The sequence below is a fragment of the Rousettus aegyptiacus genome, unplaced genomic scaffold (genome assembly GCF_014176215.1).
Source record: "Rousettus aegyptiacus isolate mRouAeg1 unplaced genomic scaffold, mRouAeg1.p scaffold_m13_p_14, whole genome shotgun sequence".
In the NCBI taxonomy this organism is placed as follows: Eukaryota; Metazoa; Chordata; class Mammalia; order Chiroptera; family Pteropodidae; genus Rousettus; species Rousettus aegyptiacus.
Genome location: NW_023416289.1, coordinates 9,571,599 through 9,590,930, shown reverse-complemented (window position 1 = coordinate 9,590,930; position 19,332 = coordinate 9,571,599). Strand labels below are relative to the sequence as shown.

The 19,332-nt window shown below is 37.1% G+C and overlaps 1 protein-coding gene and 2 non-coding genes across 3 annotated transcripts in view; all 3 read right to left on the bottom strand.

Annotated features, from left to right (window-relative positions):
* SF3B3 (splicing factor 3b subunit 3) overlaps positions 1-19,104 on the bottom strand; it is a 41,760-nt gene extending 22,656 nt beyond the window's left edge. Inside the window, exons 1-11 of the mRNA XM_016164463.2 lie at positions 18,967-19,104; positions 16,177-16,314; positions 14,870-15,196; positions 13,975-14,147; positions 13,258-13,399; positions 10,756-10,868; positions 8,679-8,816; positions 8,426-8,529; positions 6,122-6,287; positions 4,191-4,286; positions 348-420 (exon numbers count right to left, since the gene is read on the bottom strand). Coding sequence (XP_016019949.1) covers positions 348-420; positions 4,191-4,286; positions 6,122-6,287; positions 8,426-8,529; positions 8,679-8,816; positions 10,756-10,868; positions 13,258-13,399; positions 13,975-14,147; positions 14,870-15,196; positions 16,177-16,246 — 1,402 coding nt within the window. The 5' untranslated portion in view covers positions 16,247-16,314; positions 18,967-19,104. The remainder of the gene's footprint in view (positions 1-347; positions 421-4,190; positions 4,287-6,121; positions 6,288-8,425; positions 8,530-8,678; positions 8,817-10,755; positions 10,869-13,257; positions 13,400-13,974; positions 14,148-14,869; positions 15,197-16,176; positions 16,315-18,966) is intronic.
* On the bottom strand, positions 9,083-9,173 carry LOC118611563. The gene has a single exon (XR_004954521.1). It is a non-coding gene; the product is annotated as a small nucleolar RNA SNORD111 (small nucleolar RNA).
* LOC118611564 lies at positions 14,488-14,567 on the bottom strand. The gene has a single exon (XR_004954522.1). It is a non-coding gene; the product is annotated as a small nucleolar RNA SNORD111 (small nucleolar RNA).
* Positions 19,105-19,332: the final 228 nt, after the last annotated feature.

The window sequence follows — 19,332 nt, the reverse complement described above, 5'->3', positions numbered from 1 at the left end:
AAGAAAAAATTACGCAAAAACTTTCCTTCATACCATATCTCTTACACAGATGGAACCAGTGTCTTAAAGTTAAAAACAAAAACCATTGCACAAAACAGCTCCACGACATCCAAGTGTATATGTACTGAATATTAATAGTCACCCTATGCATCCCTCAATAACGTGTACAAATAGTATGTGAAAACATCCTGATTGGGAAAGCCTCAAAAACATGGTATTAGGCCAGAAAAAATTTCTAGTATACAGTGCTAGATGTGATATAGAAATATTATGAATGCAGTCTCTTAAGCCTTGTACTGTCAATGGCACCCGGACCCTCATTTTGAGGGTTGGAAAGGGCCGCTTACCTTCAATGTGCCGGCGCACTGTCCAGACAGCATTGGGATTACCGGGTAGTTCAGAGACAGCCATTTCTGACACCTGACAGAAGAGATAAACCACATATCCAGTGAGCATGGATCTCAGCTCCCTGCTTACAACTACACTAGATAATAAGGTCCCAAAGGCAGTGCTCACAACATATGCTGGATTTTAAAAAATGTAACCATTAAAAACAGAGAGAATCTTAAAAGCAGCAAGAGAAAAGTAGTTAGTTATCTATAAGGGAGCACCCATAAGCCTGGCTGGCAGCTGATTTCCAAAAGAAACCATGCATGACAAAAGGGCTTGGCACAAAATATTCGATATAATGAAAACCCAAGATCTACAACCAAGAATATTTTATCCAGCAAAGCTATCATTTAGAGTTGAAGGACAGATAAAGAGCTTCCCAGACAAAAATAAGCTAAAGGAATTTATCATCACCAAGCCAGAATTACAGAAAATGTTGGAGGGACTTTTTTAAGAAGAAAAAACATATATGAAAAATAGGAATAAACAATGATAATAACTACATTCCTATCAACAAGTACCTCAATGGAAAAGAATTAAGTGCTCCAACCAAAAGATAGAGTGGCTGAATGGATAAGAAAAAAACCCCATACATACGCTGCTTACAAGAGACTTACTTCAGATTAAAAGACACACAGACTAAAAAGAAGGGGATGGAAAGATATTGCCTTCATGGACCAAGAAGGTATTGCGCTAAATGAAATGGGTTGGAGAGAGATAGACAAATATCACGTAATTTCACGTACATGTGGAATCTAAAGAACAAAATCATAAACAACAAAAGTGGAAATAAACTCGCAGATACAGAGAATATTTAAAGGGATACTAGATGGGAGGAGAGTTGGGGAGAAAAAAAGACAGGGATTAAGAGGTACAAATGGATAGATGCAGAATAGACATGGAGATATAGAGTATAGCATGGGGAAGATGGTTAATAATGTTATACTATGTAAAGGGAAGAGGAGTACTAGATTTAGTGGGGTGATCACTTTGCGAGTTACATGGATTGCTGAACACCATGCTATACAACGGAAACTGGTATATTATTGTACACCAACTATAATTGAAAAAAAAACCCACCTCATTGAATTGTACAAGGTAAATAAAGCAACCAGTTATCTATTATATTTCAAAAAAGACAAGGGGAAAAAGCCAGGGAAATGTCCAGCGGAGACCTATGAAAGGAGTAAGAAGGTAAGGAAGGGGGTGGGAGGGATTGTCAGAATAGCTGTTCCTGTGGGCCACAGCAGAAGCTCCTCCATGTGACATGGACTTTGGGAGTAAAAAGAGAACAAGAGCAGTATAGAAACTACACAGTATAGTTATTCAATAGACAAGTCATGCCTGCAAGGGTCTTCCCCCATTCCTTCGTTGTTCTTTCAAATGAAGCAACTATAGAGGTAAAACCCGATTTTCTCCATAAACATAGAAATTTTAATATTTTTAGTTGAATTATGATACTATGCATAAAAGGCTGTTGACCATGGTCTTTAATTTAGCCTACTGCCTGAAATAGACTCGAAATTTTTAAAAAGTGCATTTGCCACGGATAATTATAGATCCAATCAGACAAGACACTATGAAATAAATCTGAGTAGCTTCTCCCAATGGGTAAATTTAGAAGAGTTAACTGTATGTAATAGTTATAGACATATTGTTTTTTAAAATGGGCTAAAAATAGTGTACAAGAGGCAAGTGTTGTGACACTTGGGTAACTTAAGAGAAAATGAATAAAGGAAAACAAATTTTCTTCAGTAAAACAAAGTAACCGTCTAGTCAAAGAACATTAAGAACCAAAAAGCCTGGAGATAATGACAATACCTAGGACAGACTTTTACCAAGAAATGATGAAACATCTGGAGGGTAGTTGTTACAGCCGAAGCTATATGCTTCCTTTGGGAATGGCATGCCTGCATCACCCTCAAAAAGAAGGCACGTAGAAATGAATCAGGCCATCTGAGTTGGCATTTCATAAGAGTGAGCTTCCCTTATCCTCTTGGCTGGCAGTTATCTCTCCTACCTATAAACTCTCACAAAAGCCAAAATCACCATCTCTTAGGGCACTTTTCTAAAAAGTGATTTGAAGACCTGTCCTTCCTACCAGATTTTTATGCCCCTTAAAGTAAGAGTCAAGAATCCTATGAATGTCCTATAGGTTCTCAGAGTAAATAAGTATCTAACATGAATTCAAAATGATCTAGAAAGAGAAACTGAGTATGGGTTATACGTGAACTCTCTGTACTACCTTTGTAATTTTACTGTAAATCCAAAACCATTCCAAACCAAAAATTTTATTAAATATTTTCAAATGACCTAGAGACGATATATTAGTTTTATATATTATACTGTATAACTACATTATGTAGAAAGAACTTAAGTATATCCATCAAAGGCGCTATCTTTTTCTTAGTTTACTAATAGCAGAAATATCTGATCATGAAACAGGAGAATCCTGGAAAAATTATCAACCAAATGTAAATGTCAGATATGCTAAACTCTATACCAAAAGTAATACCTGACAGCGACCCTGTTCAACTGAGACTATAATTTAGCAGACACAACACAGTTCAAATACACATACAGGAACATAAGCAATGTTTAACAATTTTAAAATATGTGTACATATAACAAAGGTTTTTTTTTTTTTTTAATATATAGAATGGGGAAAAAAGTGGTAGGGGCAGGGCAGGGGACTCAAAATGATTCTTAATTGGGTCTTTTATTTCACACTTTACACAAAACTTTCTGTTAATGCATTTATGCATTTTGGAGGCATGCTAGCTTCCATCATATGGAATCCAATAAAATCCAATGAATAATACAAGTAACTAAGCAAGAACTATTGGTCTAAATTGGGTTTGGGTCATTGAGAAGTTAGTGGATTGGTGAATATTTTTACAGTCAAAAATCTATTGAACTTCCTTAATAGCAATATTAGTAGCTAACATTTATTGAACAATTATTATTTGCCAGATGATAGGCATTAAATAATCCACACATCAATCCTTTAAGGTAGGTGCCATTATTAAGCCCATTTTACAGAAAAGGAAACAAAAGCTTAGTAACAGCTATTAAGTAGTAATAACCAAAATTCAAAACTGAGGTTATCATGACTGTGTTCCAATAAAAATCTACAGAAATAGACAATGGACCTCTGAAAAGTTTATATATAGTCTGCTAACTCCAAGCTCTGAAAGCAGATTGTCATAGATTTTACTAACAAAATCAATTCCAGGACATTTGCCGAAAGGACTCAACACTAGAGCCAAGAAGGTAAGATGTGGGATTTGAGAAGATAATTTTGAATGTATTACCTAAAAGATCCAGCAATAAAGGATTCATTACATAAATTCTGATCCACCCACTTGGATGGAGAAGTGCAGAATCATTAAAAATGATATGACTTAAGAGCACATAGTATTAAGTTTAGTTAAGATATAAAAAGAAACACAGTATTAACATAGTAAAAAATGTTAAGTTTCTGAAATCTCTGAATAAAGACCAAGACTAGAAGGAAATGGAGTAAAATGTTCCATGCAGATTTCCTTACCTCCATGTTATGGCTAGTAAGCCTGGTACTAGGCAAGATGTTTTTTCCCTTTTATCTCCATTTGCCAATTTTTAAAATGTGCCTGTTGTGCTAACATGTTAAGGAATAGAATATTTAACTTCTAAACTTTATGGAAACAGAGAAAACATTTTCCTTCCATAGAAATATTAAGTTTATCTTAGATCTCATCAGAGCAATGCAGTAAGCTGCTTCATCGATGTTTCCCTCCAACCCCTGCAGATGATCTTACCTCAAGTCCATGCCTTAAGACTCTCAGAGATGATCGGGGTCCCCTACCACAGGCCACATACAGCTGTGGAGTGTCTTCATTTGCCAGATCAGCTATCTGTAGAGAAAAAAAGTCTACTTGTGCTGAGTTTTCACACTGATCCCTGATTAGACTCAGGGGACAAACTACTTTTCAGTTTACTAAGCTTATATATTGGCTATTGGCCCTGGCAGCATGAAAGAAAAGGCCCAATGTTCCAAAAAGCAAATCAGTTGGAAGATGGGTTTTACCAACACACAAAAGGCTTGTACCAGTCCTTAAATTAACAAAGGATTTTTTTTAGTGAAGTATTATGTGGCCTCCAACTGAAATTACCATTTCTAAATGAAAACTAAAACTTATCAGTATTTCTGACTGTCACCGATAAAATCACATTTATTCATATAAATGTTTATAGATATTGCCAATTATCATTTCCCTCGTCACTACTTTAAAAATTGTATGTTAGGACTGCACACAATCACAGCTGCCCTATCCAGAGATGCTCCTGTGAAGTAGCTGACCAACTGATGGGTAACTGTATCTGGTTGTTTAGCCACCAAATGGAGAAGTCAAGTGTTCTCATATTGGCATCCCAGACATCTAGTTGCTGGTTCCCAGCACAATTATTTGTTGACCAATATATGAAAATGTTAGTCACTTGTAATTTTGTCAAACTGGACAATTCTAATGAAAACTCTCGACTGTAAGGCAGTATATCCTACTTTAATATGAATTAGTATGTGGGTTTTGTGTATATACAGCCTTCATACTGATCTCTAAAAAAGATTGGCTCACCTATTTTAAATGCACCATCTTATTTAAAGCCTTAATAAAGCACATATATTACTTTTTCACAACTGAAATAACGTTTTGCTATCTTGGCTATCAAGTTTATTACTACACACATATAAAAAATTGTTCAGAGAGGGAATCCAGATGCTGCCCCAAGCCAGTAGAGATCCATGGCACAAAAAATGCTTATAGACCTGCTACATGTTAACTTCCTGTTTATTCTTTACCTACAAACTATTTAAACAATTATTTCCTCCACTTCCAATGAAAGGGAAAGAAAAATCAAATTAGGAAATTATACTTATTTTTTATTGCCCTCAGAACCCTTCGTCAAAAAAAAGCAGTTAATTTCAGAATGATTCATTTTACAAGGAGTGTCTGAATGTTGACTTGTTTCTCTCACAAATCTCTCTCCCACTAGAAGTGCAATCGACTATACAGGGTAGGGTGATCCCTAATGGTCACTCAACCCGCAGCAATCCAGGACCAAGAGGCATGGTAAAAGTCCTGTTACAATTAAAAACCTTAGTAGGGGATGCAATTCCTATCTCACACCACCTTAGGGTCCTGCCTGAGGATGTGACTGAAAAGTTTCTGCTACTGACTGATGCCAGTGTCTCTGGAGCATTTTAAGGATAAACATAGGCATTGACCATTAAGTAATAAAGGATCAATGTCGGAATACTGTGAAGTATATGAACCTTTTTACATTAAATGTAACACACATTTGTGGGGAGAGATGAGTCTCTATGCTTTTATGTGGAGAAGATACCTAGAAGCAATCATGACAAGCTTTTAATAGCGACAGCCTCACTGGAGTGAGGAGCTAAAAAAAATTGTAGATAAGACTTTTAACTTTTTGTATCGTTTGAATTGTACACTGAACTTGCGTTTCATAATGTTTTTAAAAAAGCTGAAGGATTTAGGTAATGGTTTTCAGTTTCCGAACTTTTAAAGCTGCTTCACCTTTACAACTCTGGCAATTGCATAGACATGCTGACAAATCTAACTCTGGGACTAGAACTTAATTTAACTGGAGTTAAAACTTTAAACTCATTCAAATGCAAAAACAATTGCCTGGCACTGCTCATTGTGGAGATGACTGGAAAGACCCACACCTGGCAAAACAAAATAGGAGAGAGACTGTCCAACTCATCAACCAGCACAAGGTTTTTGAGTGGTCTTGGTTGAAAAAAGAATGTGTCTCCTTCTTCTAGAGGCATGGCAGATGAAAACTCAGGTTCTTCGTCATCATCTCCAAGATGTGCAATCTGATATAAATAACTGGGGAGAAACAAAGACTTTAATTAAAAACATGTCCTATCTGAAGATAATGTTTGATAACATTAATACTCACATAAATGTCTAATCAATATTACAACATGCACTGAGTCATGCATTACTGAGTTTGAAATCTCTGCATAGCTGAGTAGGATTTTCTCTTTTTTTAAGAATAGAAAAGAAATGAAAACATTCAGGCTACTGAATTCAAACAGGCACAATGGAAGAGCCTAGGCAACACAGTGGTTAAAAGCACCAGGCTCCCACTAGTGCCTGGGTTTGAATCCCAGCTCTGCCCCTTACCTTGCTGCCACATAACTATAGGCTTACTAATCTCTGTGCCTCATTTGCCTCATTTATAAAACTGAAATAACAGTACCTTCCTACAGAATTCTACAAGTACTTACAACAGTGCACGGCCCCTAATAAATGTTTTTCAAATAAAATTAATAAAATCCAAAGGCAATCTATAACCATTTCCTATTTTACACACACAACAGGCCAAATTTAAGAAAAAACAAGAGTTGGTGGTGACCTTGCAAAAGTATGCAGATATCACAGTATTGTTCCTCAAACATAAACATATCCAGAGATAAGTAACAAAGTCATCTTGCCTTTCTCTGATCTGTCCTGTGGCTAATGCTTAGTTAACTGATTCAAAGAAACACCATAAAAGAGGGAAAGCAGTTTGAGAGAAAATTACCTGTAACAACATACCACCGTAAACTGAATGTGCAATGAGCTTTAGAAAAGCAGCTCAATTAAAAATAAACACCAACTACTGGTCATGTTTATTCTGTAAATAATATACCAGACCTTCAATACAGAGCATTTTAAACAACATCCATGTAGCATTTTAGAAGCAGAATGACTAAATCAGTGTCTGAAATACATAAGGTACTCAATAACTGTTAGCCAAACAAACCTCATGGCATTTAACACTTTTGGTAAACACATCAGAATGTATGCTAAATTATGAAAAAGCAAACAAGGTTATTACAAAAGCATTAAAACAGAACACATATACAAAAAGCGAATTAATATAAACTCCTTATTCAGGCAAGATGTCTACATGCAGGTGATAAAGACCACCTGTCAAAAACACCAGCAGTGTCTACTAAATGAAAAATGTGAGGAGGCTATCTCCATCACAGTAAAAGCTGCTTTGACTGAATCTCGGTAAAACTTTCTGGGACTGTAGTGTTTTGCTTAAGAGCGGAGGCTGAGGAACCAGGCTGTCAGAGTTTGAGTTAGATTTAGTGTAATCAAATTTCTTAAATTCTGCGACCCAGTTCCCTAAATTACAAAGGGGATAATGGCACTCTCTCGCAGGGAATGGCATGAGTTAATATTTGTAAAGTGCTTAAAACAGTGCTTGGAACTTAGCATATGCTAAATTAGTGTTTGACTGATCAACAGGTTGTTACAAGGATTAAATGAACAAACACCACAGCACATTTCTAATTCCCCAATTCACCACTCAAGTCTTCCAAATTTCAGCTTCGGCAACAATAATTTCTCACAAGAATGAATCCATCTCACTCTGACAGAATCCCATCTGTACACTGTAGTCTTTCCATTCTCTGCCCTAAGAACTTCTATCCCATGGGTGGTCGCCTGAGCCACAGGATAAGCAGGGGAGCTCATGCCCCCAGGGGTAACTTTCAACCCAGGAGAGAGCAGCTGGTGTTGTTAACCTTCAGATGAGCAATTCTGAGATGCACTCTGCTTGCTTCATGCTCAGCGGGTCTTCATGGAAGTAAGTTCCCACTGACTACAGTAAGAACCTCAATAACACATCCTTACACTGAATTTCCTTTTTCCTTTTTCTCTTTAGATTTATACAAGTGTTTGTGAACATGTTTAATACTAAGTCGTTCAATAAATATTTATTCAATAAAATATCCAGCAAAAAAATTCAGATCACTTCTAAAGGTATGCAGCCACTCACAGGTACAAATCAAAGCCACTGAAGTAGAGGAAAACAACCAAGAGAAAGAATGTCAAAGGGAAAGGAAGACACAACTTCTGAGGAAACCAAAACATTCTTGTGAAAAGCTCTGTGACCCTGAGGCCACATCTCCCTCCTGCAACTATTACAGTAACCAGGGTGAACTAGGATAATTAAAAGGATTACTCACTGGTTTCCAAATTCTGATGCTACAAAAAGGAAGCCTGTTTTAAGTACACACATGGCAGCAGCAACAGGCACAGTATCAAAATACTTGAGCCGGATTTCAGTTACCTGGAGTGAAAAGAAAAAAATTCTTGTGTGTAGGCAAGTGAAGGTAGACCATGGAAGGAAGCCTAGTGTTATAAGACGACAGTATAATCAGAGTAGCAAATAAAATACTGTAGTCTTTTTTTCCCCTGCTTCTATCACGGTCTGCTTACCATATCTTCATCTGTCTCCAAAGTGATCTTGAAGATATCGCCCTGCTCAGTCTGAGCCAAAAAGAAGAACATCGATTTGGTCTTATGGGTGGCAGAGCAGACAAAAATCATTCCTCTTTCGGGGTCATCCAGGTCATTCTAGCAAAATCAAATAATACAACCAACATCATCTTAGAAATAAGTCCTTATACTTAAATTCAGCACCTTACAAACAGGAATTATACAGATCACCCAAGGCCTAGAGGCGCCTAGGGCCTAGAGGCACCTAGAGCCTCTCTGTACAAGCTTTGACTCAAATGCAGCCTGCTAGCCGTGGCCACAAAACACAATACCTAAAGTTTCTTGTGTGCTAATAAATACTCAGCAAAGCCTGGATACCAAAATATAGCCACAATACCACTCTAAAGCCTAATGAGGTCAGTAAGGCAAGAACTATCTCCAGACAAAAATGTCAGAAAAGAGACGTAAACTTTAAAGACTCATGACTTCAGGCTCTGAATAAAACTTGTGTCCACGACACTACTCTCATAAGACCTTTCTACATCAACTTCCTGGATTACAAAGAGGTTATCGCCTTGCTATGATTTTGGATTTTTTTCCAAAATGTTCCCTACATTCTGTATTTCTCTCACTGAATAAGTTCAAGGGCAAAACACATTTTAAACTTCTTTGCAGCCCCAAAATTAAGTACAGTGCTCAGGAGTTAGATGCTCAGTAAACGTCTCATCAACCAAACTGAATTTCCTCCCACTCCTTGCCAAGAAGCATTAAGTTTCTTCTTAGGTTTTCTAAAATTGATGGATTCTTACTCAGATATCATGTATTAAAGAAAATAAACAACTCCTAAAAGGTTTAACTGCAGAATCTATAAATTAATATTAAAAAGATAACTAACCTGGGGCTGCGAGGAGACTGAGGAAGCAAAGATGAAACAAGGTTACCTACGTGTTGATAACTACCGAAGCTGGGTACACAGAAGTTCACGATATTCTACTTTTGTATATATACGCTTAATAATTTCCATAGCAAACTGTTAAAATTAAAAGCAATAAGTTTTCAACCACCAAAGTAGAAACTGGTTAAAGGTAAACTAGGTAAAAATGTGTTGAAGAAAAGGACATTTACACGGCTTCAAAGTTCATTACCAGATTCCACGCCAATTACAAAAGAAAAAGGTGCCTTCACACTAAAAAGAGAGCAGAGATACACCTACTCAACAAAGTGACTAACTTAGCATCACCAATGAGGCAGACAAACCAACATTGTGGGCCCCTAACATGATCTAGTAGGAAATACATGTCGCCACCTTAAAAATTCAATTAAAAATATTACCTGGACATAATCGTGAGGAAAAGACCATGGAAGAGACTATAAGAAAACCAGCCCAAACTCTTAAAAAATGTCAGTATAAGACCAAAACAAACAAAAGGGAGAGAAAATATTCTAAATTAAAATAGACTAATGGTAGATATAAGGAAACTTTTGGGAATGAGAAAAAATAGAATATGAAAAATATATAAATTGTTATTACATAAAATGGTAACTTAGGCGCAATACTGGCAGTGTGGTTATGTACAAAAATGTCATTCTTAGGAGCCATATCTTAGGAGAGTCAAAGTGATGTCATCAACTAATTTTCAAATGGTTTAACCTAAAAGTTTATATGTATACACACACACAAGACAGAAATGCAATAAAACAGTAATCTAAGTGAAAGGCATACAGTAATTCACTGTCCTATTCCTTAAAATTTTCTGTATGTTGGAATTATGGGGAAGGGAGACAAACAGAACGAAAGACAATTTATCTCCAACAGATATTCCTGGCCTCTTCAAACTAGAAATGTTCAGGAATTTCAAACTGATAATGTCCACAGGTTCCTCCAAAATGGAAATTGTGTTAGCGTTTAATTCCCTTTCTCAGATTTTTGCTACTAAAATATTTTACCAGCTTCATTAAGGATAACATTTACAGAGAAACTGAAACTTGGTAACAGATAAACTAAGAGCCTACACTGTAATTACAAAAATTAAGTTCATTTCACAAACACAAATATATCTTCTGACAAAAACCTTACCCGTCTCCTGGGAATTGGACAGCGGATATCGGGCTGGTCACCAAAGTTCTTGTAAGTGATATAGTTTTCGGAGCAGATCAGCACTCCACTTGGACCATCTGAACCTCCTGGAACTGTCAGAGAAAATAAAACTTAGCAACGATTTGCTGTAACTATGAATTACGATATAGCTTTCGATTCCCTCTCTCCTTCAGCACAACTTAATGAAGGCATAGTGTGCCTAACGATGAGAAACATTCCAAGTGTTGCTTTCTCCTGTTATGCTAGAAAAGGATGGAGCAGTTGAGTGATTCAGCCTGTCCAGATAGCCGATAATGCATCTAAATTTTCAGCTCCAAAGCCAGAACTCAGTTCCCAGCTTCAGACCTATAATCCAACCACCTAACGGACACTCACATGGATATTCCACTGGCACCTTCAAAATACAACGTGTTCGCAAATTTAAGTTCCTTCCCAAACTTATCTGTTTTGCACCTTAAAGAATACCACTTTCAACAAAAGGACCAAACCAGAAACCTGGGTGTCACTTTTCAATTCTCTCACCTCACAAAGCCCTAATTATTCTAGCTCATTAGCAGCTTTCATGCTACCAATCTCTTGGTTTAGTGAAACAAGTTCCTGACCGATCTCCTGGATTACAATTTTAATAGGCTCCATTCCATTAGGCAAAATGTAAGCAAGTACAAGCATACCTCATTTTATTGCACTTTGCAGATAATGTGTTTTCATTAATATCAAGGCAAGACCCTCCACCAGCAAAAAGATTACAACTTGCTGGAGGCTCAGGAGATGGTAAGCACTTTTAGCAATAAAATATTTTTTAATTAAGGTCTGTACATTGTTTATTTAGATATGTGCTACTGCACTTAAAATACAATAGCAAAAAGATAACTTTTACATGCACTGGGAAACAAATTCGTGACTCACTTATTGCAATATCTTCTTTACTGTGGTGGTCTGGAACTGAACCTGCACTACCTCCAAGGTATGCCTGTAATCTTCAGAATATTATTCCTCTACTTAGACTCCTTCAGTGGCTACCACTCTACCACTAACAGTACCCCAGCCCTTTAGCTCAAATGATTCAATCACAATGAGCTTTCAGTTCTTTGAATCATTTTCTTTCTTGCACTTGGGCTTTATGGTATACTGTTCTCTTTATCCACAAGAGAAACTCCTCCACCCACACTGTACTTAGATAACTCCTAACTAGTCCTTAGGTCTCAGCTTAGAGAATAGTTCTCCAAAAAGCTTTCTCCAACACATGCCCTTCTTTTCCCTCAATTAGAGACACCCTCCTCTACAATGTCATGGAATTAGCACACCTTGATTATTTTTGTTACATACATATTCACCACTAGACTCCATCTGGCATAAAGGGAGACACTGTATCTAATTTTTCACAACTGCAGTCCCAGAATCCAGTACTCTTTTCACATATTGACTGTAAAGACTCAATGAACAGCTGTTGAAAGAATGAAGCTCTCATAAACGAAAGGTATGGTAATAAGTTGCAGCAAGTAATGAGATGTTATCTATTCTTCAAGGTTCTTCTGCTTTATAGGCTCCTTCCTAAGATTTGACGCTTTAAAATAAGTGTTGTCTTGAATTATTCTTCTCCGAAATCCTCCACCAATGTATTTCATTTTAGACATTAATCCAAGTGCAAATAAATGACTCAGAAGGACTGAATCACTGTCCCTAAGACTGCTGAGATTTAGATGATCACAAACATAGCTATCCTTCTTTTAGTCTTCTAATAAATTAAACGGATACTGATTTTCTAATGGTGAACATCTTTGAGTACCTACACAAATCTTACTTAGCTGCGATGCATTTAAGACATCGCTGAATTTGAATTTGACTTACCAAAGTTTTACCTTTTTGTATCTATAATCATAACCAGCCTGTTTTTGTTACTGTCCTTCCCCAGTTTTGGCACTAAAGTTATGTTAGGCTCATAAAGTAGTATAGTTTTCATTCAATTTCTAGTCTCTGGAGAAATTTATGGTCCCTGAAAATTCTAGACCTTAACCTTTTAAAAAGAGATTTTTGACTACTGTTCCAATTTCTTTAATGGATGCTGGTCTATCTAGGTTCTTAATTTTTTCTTGGATCAATTTGGTAACAGTTTTCTAAATTATTTTTAATTCATCTAAGTTTTCAAATTCATGGACATGATTTATCCTATTAGGTTTATTCACTTCTTTTGTCTTTTCAAAGACCTAGGTTTTGATTTTAACAAGAGTGAAAGATTGACTATAGTCAAAATATCACAGCAATCAATATTCCAAGCTGACTTGTTCTCATCCTTTCTTCCCTGCCCCCACTAGAGGGTAAGAGCTTACCACTGCATGAACTTCAAACATTATCAAAACAGACAAGGCACTGAAATTTACGATAATTTAACTAGCTTCTGAAATCTGTTAAATAAACCCTCCTAAGTTTAGGCATAAAAGGGATCAAGCAAAATAGTACAGAGCAACTCTGAAAAAGAAGTACCTGTAATAAGGAAGTTGCCATGTTCCTCCAAAGGTTCACTGTATTTTCGGACAACATGATTTAAACCAAGGTCTAACTCATAGAAAGTAAGCGTCTGCTGGGTATTAGCTGCTGCTTCCCCTGTTGGATCATTGTCTGCTTCCTATAGAGGAGTACAGTGGCACAAAGACTAATCAGTACCATAAAATCAAATTTCAGGGCTGTAAAGACATCAGGATGCTCCTATTTTACAAACAAGGTCAATCTATTTTACAAGCAGAGGTCCACTGATGCCAAATGGTTTGCCAAAGTTCACACTGCTAAATACTGGTAAAGCTGGAACAAGAACTCAGATCTCCTAATTCTGGTTCTCTCTACTAGAGGATACTGCCTTCTACTCAAGGGAACAAATGGTATGCTCTACCTTTTACTAACTCCTTGTGAAAAAAATATCCCAAATAGTTTCACTACCCTTTTCAGGCAACTTTCCCCTAATAAATATCCTGTTTCCACAGGAAGATTGTTCAAATCAGAGCGAAGTGCTACCACATTGTCAGGTAAGCCCTGAAACATTTTAAAGAATTTCAGTAAGGCATTTGGAATATATAAAAGATCTGTTAGCAGAAAAGATACAATATTTGAATAATAAAGAAAATAATCTTAGGAAAGCACTGAGGTAACTGGAAAAATTTAAAAAAAGAGAGAGAAAAGCACACACACAGACTTGATCCCCATTACCTCATAATCCATTTCCAGACAAGCAAACATTGGATTTTCAAATCCTACATCTACTCCAACCACATGATACACTAAAGTGTTTGCTTTGTGGGCCTCCAGGGGAGATGAGATGGTAAGCCGGGCTGCAGCATCTCTGTTCAAGATATACACCAATTTCTGTTTCTCAATGGCACCTATTGTTGAAGGAGACAAAAATACACAAGATTTCCAGGTAGTGAATAGAAGGGCTTAAAAAAACAGCTAGATTCTTATCAATATTATTTTTTAAAAATCAGAGAGCCAGAACTGTATACATACATTAGGATTTGTTCTCTATCATTAAAATAGACAATAGCATCATTTTAGCCACCTCCTTCCTAATAGGGATCATAATAGCCCATTAACTCTTCAAAATATCTTAGGGTGCCCTAGATTTAATGAAATTGGGAAACAAAACAATAATTCAAAAATCGCCAGCTTTCTTTCAACTAGATTTAGTTATTTTGTGACTAGTCAGAGAGGGTTGCCCTCTAGAGGCCTGATCAGATACACAGAATTTTCTTCAAGAGGTTTGTCAGAGAAGAGACATGAATGTGAATCATCACTTCAGGCTGATTAAAGCAACCATACTCATGTCTAGTAATGTAAAACCATTTTGTTTTAGTCTTTTTTGCTACAGATAAAGTAAAAAGTAGAAAAACATCTATTTCTAACTAGGCATGAAGTAGAAAAAGTATGTTAAGACTTTCCCCATTATTTTAGAAAGTAAAGCAATTCTACACCAAGGAATTAATCCACATGTGATCCAAACTTTACTCGGTTGTTTCACTGGCACACTGCCGAGACCACAGCATTGTCATCCTAAACTGAGCATCTGTAACAGTCAGAGATGCACTCAATAGAGAAAGTTACTCACTAATCATAACAGCTCGCCCTTTGGGATCCACAGCTAAGAATTGGCCAGGAACGATGCGGCGGCATCCACTCTTGCCAAAGGTTTCTTGGTGAATTTTTTCAAACATGTTCTTAGATGGCTGGTATTCCAGGATTACAATCCGACCTGAGTCACTGCCTACCACAATGTAGTCTTTGGTGCCACCTGTCAGCCTAAAGGCCATAAGTGATCGAATCACACCAAATACTTCCACTGTAAGTAGGGTGTGTACTTTGCCAGTGTTGGGATCAGGGCGAAGTAGCTCCAAGATCTTCCCACGGGAAACAACAATTTCCTGTTGTTTGGTTCCTAGAATGCCAAAAAACAAAGATCATAAAAAACTAGAATTCTTCCAAAAAGTAACCTGGTTGAATCATAATGCCATTAAAAATAGATATAATTGAGTAAGTTGGGGGCTCAGTATTTTAAGTTAACTTATTCTATTGGAAAAGGTACTTTTCCTACAATTGAAATGATCTAACAAAAGCAACGTCAAATAAAAGCTTTTAAAAATGGTTACACAACTTACTTCTTTAAAAACGTTATTTTCCTAACATTTGACATGTCTGCATAATTGAGCATTGTCTGTAGACGGTATAAATATATGTTTAGCTTCATAAGATCAAAAATCTCCAAAGGTTCTTTCTAGCCCATCTTTTAGGCTACTGTTCTAAGACAGCATATTAACATTTTGTGCAGTTTGATCTGTGTGTCAAAGAACTTTTAAAGCTGCCACGTAAAATGTGCTGTTTATTTCTAAACTCACTCCTAAAGTTTATTTGCTTTCATAACTGCAATCAACATCTCCTAACATATAACAGCCAACTTGTCCTCATCAACCTAATTCCACCTGAATGAGCTGTCTCAACTTTAAACTCAACTGTTTAAAATAATTAAGTTCCTCCTTTCCCAAACTCTCACGCAAGTCTCAACTAACCTGCTATGAATACATTTTCTCTGCCATCCAGGCTGGAAATTCATGTCCTTCACTTTCTTTCTATCCTCACTGTCAGGTCTTCACTATCTTAATGGCTTCCCATCCTATCTCATTCCAATCTAGTTCCATATGCTCAATGCTACCACTTATCAGGCCACCTTACTTGCCAAAGGTCACTGGGTATCAGCTAACATCAAGTATGCCAAAGTGCTTTGGAAACCATAAAGCATTATATAAATTGATTAAAATTTTTCCTGTACTTTTTCTAAAAAGCACAGGAAAAAATATGAAGCATTGAAACGAGTAATATTTAAAATGTTACATTCAGAAGGATAATAACTGGAGAACTTACCAGAGAAGTTGCCATGAATGGCAAAACTGATGCCAGTGGCTCGCTGCAAGGTCAGGTTGTACAGAAACATGGTGGCAGCGATACTGAGTCACCTGCCACTCCACAATCCGGTCACGGGTTACACCACGTCAAAGTAAGCTAAGAGCGCATAAAAGCAAAGTAACATCAACTGGGTAACTGTTAACATTTCTGTATAGGAACTTCTGGCTGATGGCAGAACCAGTAGAGTAAGGCCCATGAAAGAATGACATATTTATAATTAGAGCTCCTTTTATATGCCAGGCACTTTGCTATATACTGTCTCTAATCTCACAAGCAATCTATCAAGTACTTCATATTAAAACTAAGAAAACCATTTCATAGATAAGAAAATTATGGCTAAAAAATTAAATCACCTGAGGTCACATAAGTGGTAAAAATGTTGGGAGCTAGATCTGTACCATTTACACAACACTGTATTTGCTTTTTCTGCCACAGAAACTAAAGTCTACCTTTACTTGTATTGGATAGGCTACAGTTCACAAGGTTCAGAATTCAAAAGCTCAGTAAAAAGCTCCCTATACCCATTCCCTAGCCATCTATTTCTCCCTGGGAGAATCAATTTCACCAAGTTATATCCATCCTGTCCTTCCAGATATTTTCTGTATGGGTAAGAAAGAACATATCCTAATATTGGATTTTATCCCCTTTTTAACTTAAGGTTGGGTACCATATATTGTATACTCATATTACACTGCAATTTATTTTTTCATTATTTTCTCTATTTTGGAGATAGCAAAACACAAAAGGCTTTCTCGTTTTTATTTTACAGTAGCAGAGTATTCCACTGAATGGGTACATTAGATCTCATTTAGCCAATACCCTACTGATGAATATTTAGATTGTTCCCAATTTCTTGCTATGATGAACACTGATGCAAAGAAAATCATTCATATATAAGTAATCATACATTCAGAAGTATTTACTATTAACATGAAACTGCTAGATTGAAGATTCAAACATCTGAAATTTTGAGAGCTATTACCTTTCAAAGAAGTCACCAATTTACATCCCCAGCAATATTTTGAGTCCTTACTTCCCCACAGATCCCTGCTAATCCGATAAACACTGGTGACTTAGTGTAGTGTGCAATGCATCTCTCAAATACCTCTGTATTTGAGTGATTAGAATTTAAAATTTAAACCTACACCATCAAAAACTAAAACTGAATTCCAGCCACTTCAGGCCTCCTTAAAAGAATACAGTAAGCGTTCCTACCATCAGACAGGACTGCAAACTTATGTATAACCTCTACCACAGAAGAATCACCCAAAACTACACCTACACAAATACTGTTGGCAAATAAACTTGTGTTATTTTACTTCAGTTATTCAGAGACAAAAGCAAGAGAATTTGAGAAATCCAAGTAATTGTGCAATTAACATATATTTTGGTTTTGTTAAGTGAGAAAAAGTAAGTATCTTTATAATCATTTCTGGGTTGGGCAAAAGCAGGGTGACTAAGAACAGAAAAGATCAATCCTGCAGGTGGGAAATGTATATAAATTTTTCTACTTGAAACTAAGGAACACCTTTATTGTTCTAGGATCCCAGGGAAAGGTCCGAGGAGAGATAAAAAGGAATGGGGGAAATGACCTACAAACAAATATAAACACATGGCCAGAGTCAAGGACGCACACCCAGAAGGGCTTAGACATTGGGAAAGTTCCAGCGAAAATTGTGCTCAGCTTAAAGTTGGAAAAAATAGGCAGAAAATATATAGCAATCACTCTCAATTGAAAAATAGCAAATGTAATTCTTGTACTTAAGTATCTGTACTCTCTGGCATCGTGCTTCTAGTCATAACATTTCAAACAATTTCAAAGGTGCAGGTATAACAAAATTAATAGTAAAGCCAGTATTATGCTATCAATGTGATCCATGTCATTGTATTAACTGTATTAAAGATAAAGAATTGTGTTAAAAAAAAAAGGGGGGGGGGTAGAGGAAAAAACAGGCCACTTCTGAAGCCCTGGAAATCTCTCTCCAGGCTACTTTTCCTTCTTTATAGCTGAAGAATTTTCCAGTTCCTTTGTAACTGATGCCATCCATTCAGTTCCCTGGGACTCAGCTTCCTCAAACTTGGTTAAATATAGGTGTCCTAGCTATAGTATTACTATCTTGGGAACTGGGGAAAGGTGTATTTTGGAAGATCAGCAACGAAAACCTGGTAAATTTTGTGATTTCCTCCACTTCACTCTCTTATCTGCGATTACTAAAAAAAGAGCCTGCGAATGCTCACTCCATCCCTTCTCATGTGCCAAATGAACATAATCGCATTTTAAAATCCCAAATCTTCTAGACAGTATTTCCCTTCATTTTGCAAATGATGAAACTGAGGATCAGAAGAAATGTTACCTAAATACCAAAAAGTAAATTCAAAACAGGCTCCGAAACTATTTCTGTTATTTAAGCTTATAATATGCTGGGCTTTTCACCTTCCTGTCCGTGTCCTTTACTCTCTCCAAGAAAAGACGTCCCTCCCGCCTACTTACATCTCCCGTAGGTCAAGGCCCCCGGGCCTAAAATCTAGACAATCTCTAAAAAGGTTTTTTTTGAACCAGTCCTCTTTTATCGCTGTAGACAGAAACAGGGAACAATTCCTAATTCACGCGCTCCTCTCGACCTCCTCCTGGTCCCCTGCCCGGACATAGGCTGCCTCAAGGACCCCCACCAGAAACTCAGCCCACCCTCCCATATGGCCCCTCTAGCCCTCTGTAGGCACGGGGAAGTCGGGAGGCCACTTCTTTACCCTGCAGCAATGAGGATGGCGTAGGTATCCAACGGATGCAGAATTTCTTCAAGGACTAAGACATCGCCAACGCCAAACCGCCGGCGTTCGCCATTAGCTCTCAAATCAGGGACCTTCCGGTTGGCGCGCGGCGGATAAAGGTCCCCAACCGGCGCCTGAAGAATGTTTTTATAATTTTTATAATGCATTGGTCTTGCATCCACGCGCCATTGAAAATTATTTAAACACATCTTATGACAATCACTTTTTTCAGAAGAATAGAACTTGAATAGGATTTTAAGAGTAGACTTTTAAAAAATTAGTTCGTCGGGCACTTCCGTGGGCAGCCCCAAAGGTCAGCGCGCCAACGAAGAAGGGGCCTCGAGA